Source organism: Pygoscelis adeliae, unplaced genomic scaffold (genome assembly GCF_000699105.1).
Source record: "Pygoscelis adeliae isolate BGI_AS28 unplaced genomic scaffold, ASM69910v1 Scaffold298, whole genome shotgun sequence".
Taxonomy (NCBI): Eukaryota; Metazoa; Chordata; class Aves; order Sphenisciformes; family Spheniscidae; genus Pygoscelis; species Pygoscelis adeliae.
Window position 1 is genome coordinate 3,964,508 of NW_008825303.1, and position 302 is coordinate 3,964,809.

Sequence of the window (302 nt, forward strand, 5' to 3'; positions counted from 1 at the left end):
GGGTGTGAAGAAGGCAGCGCCGGGGGCTGCCAGCTCAGCCCTGGCACGTCCCACCGGGTCCGGCCCGTGGTGACGCCCCGGGGGTCCCCCCTACCTTTGGGCAGCCCCAGCTGCTGCAGCTCGCTCGACAGGGACTCGCTGTCCACGTTGTGCTTGGCGGCGCTGGAGAGGATGAAGCCGAGGACGGCGATGGTCGCCTTCACGTCCCCGGACTCTGCGGGCGGGATGGAGGGTTAGCTCCGCCGCCTCGGGAAGGCGTTCCCCTGCCAGACCGCTGCCCGTCCCCGGAGAGCGGCTCCCCA

At 72.2% G+C, this 302-nt stretch overlaps 1 protein-coding gene across 1 annotated transcript in view; it reads right to left on the minus strand.

Annotated features, from left to right (window-relative positions):
* Nucleotides 1-302, minus strand: part of LOC103922049 — a 12,841-nt gene that overhangs the window by 5,652 nt on the left and 6,887 nt on the right. The window contains exon 4 of the mRNA XM_009330120.1: nt 55-214. Within this exon, the coding sequence (XP_009328395.1) occupies nt 55-214 (160 nt within the window). The remainder of the gene's footprint in view (nt 1-54; nt 215-302) is intronic.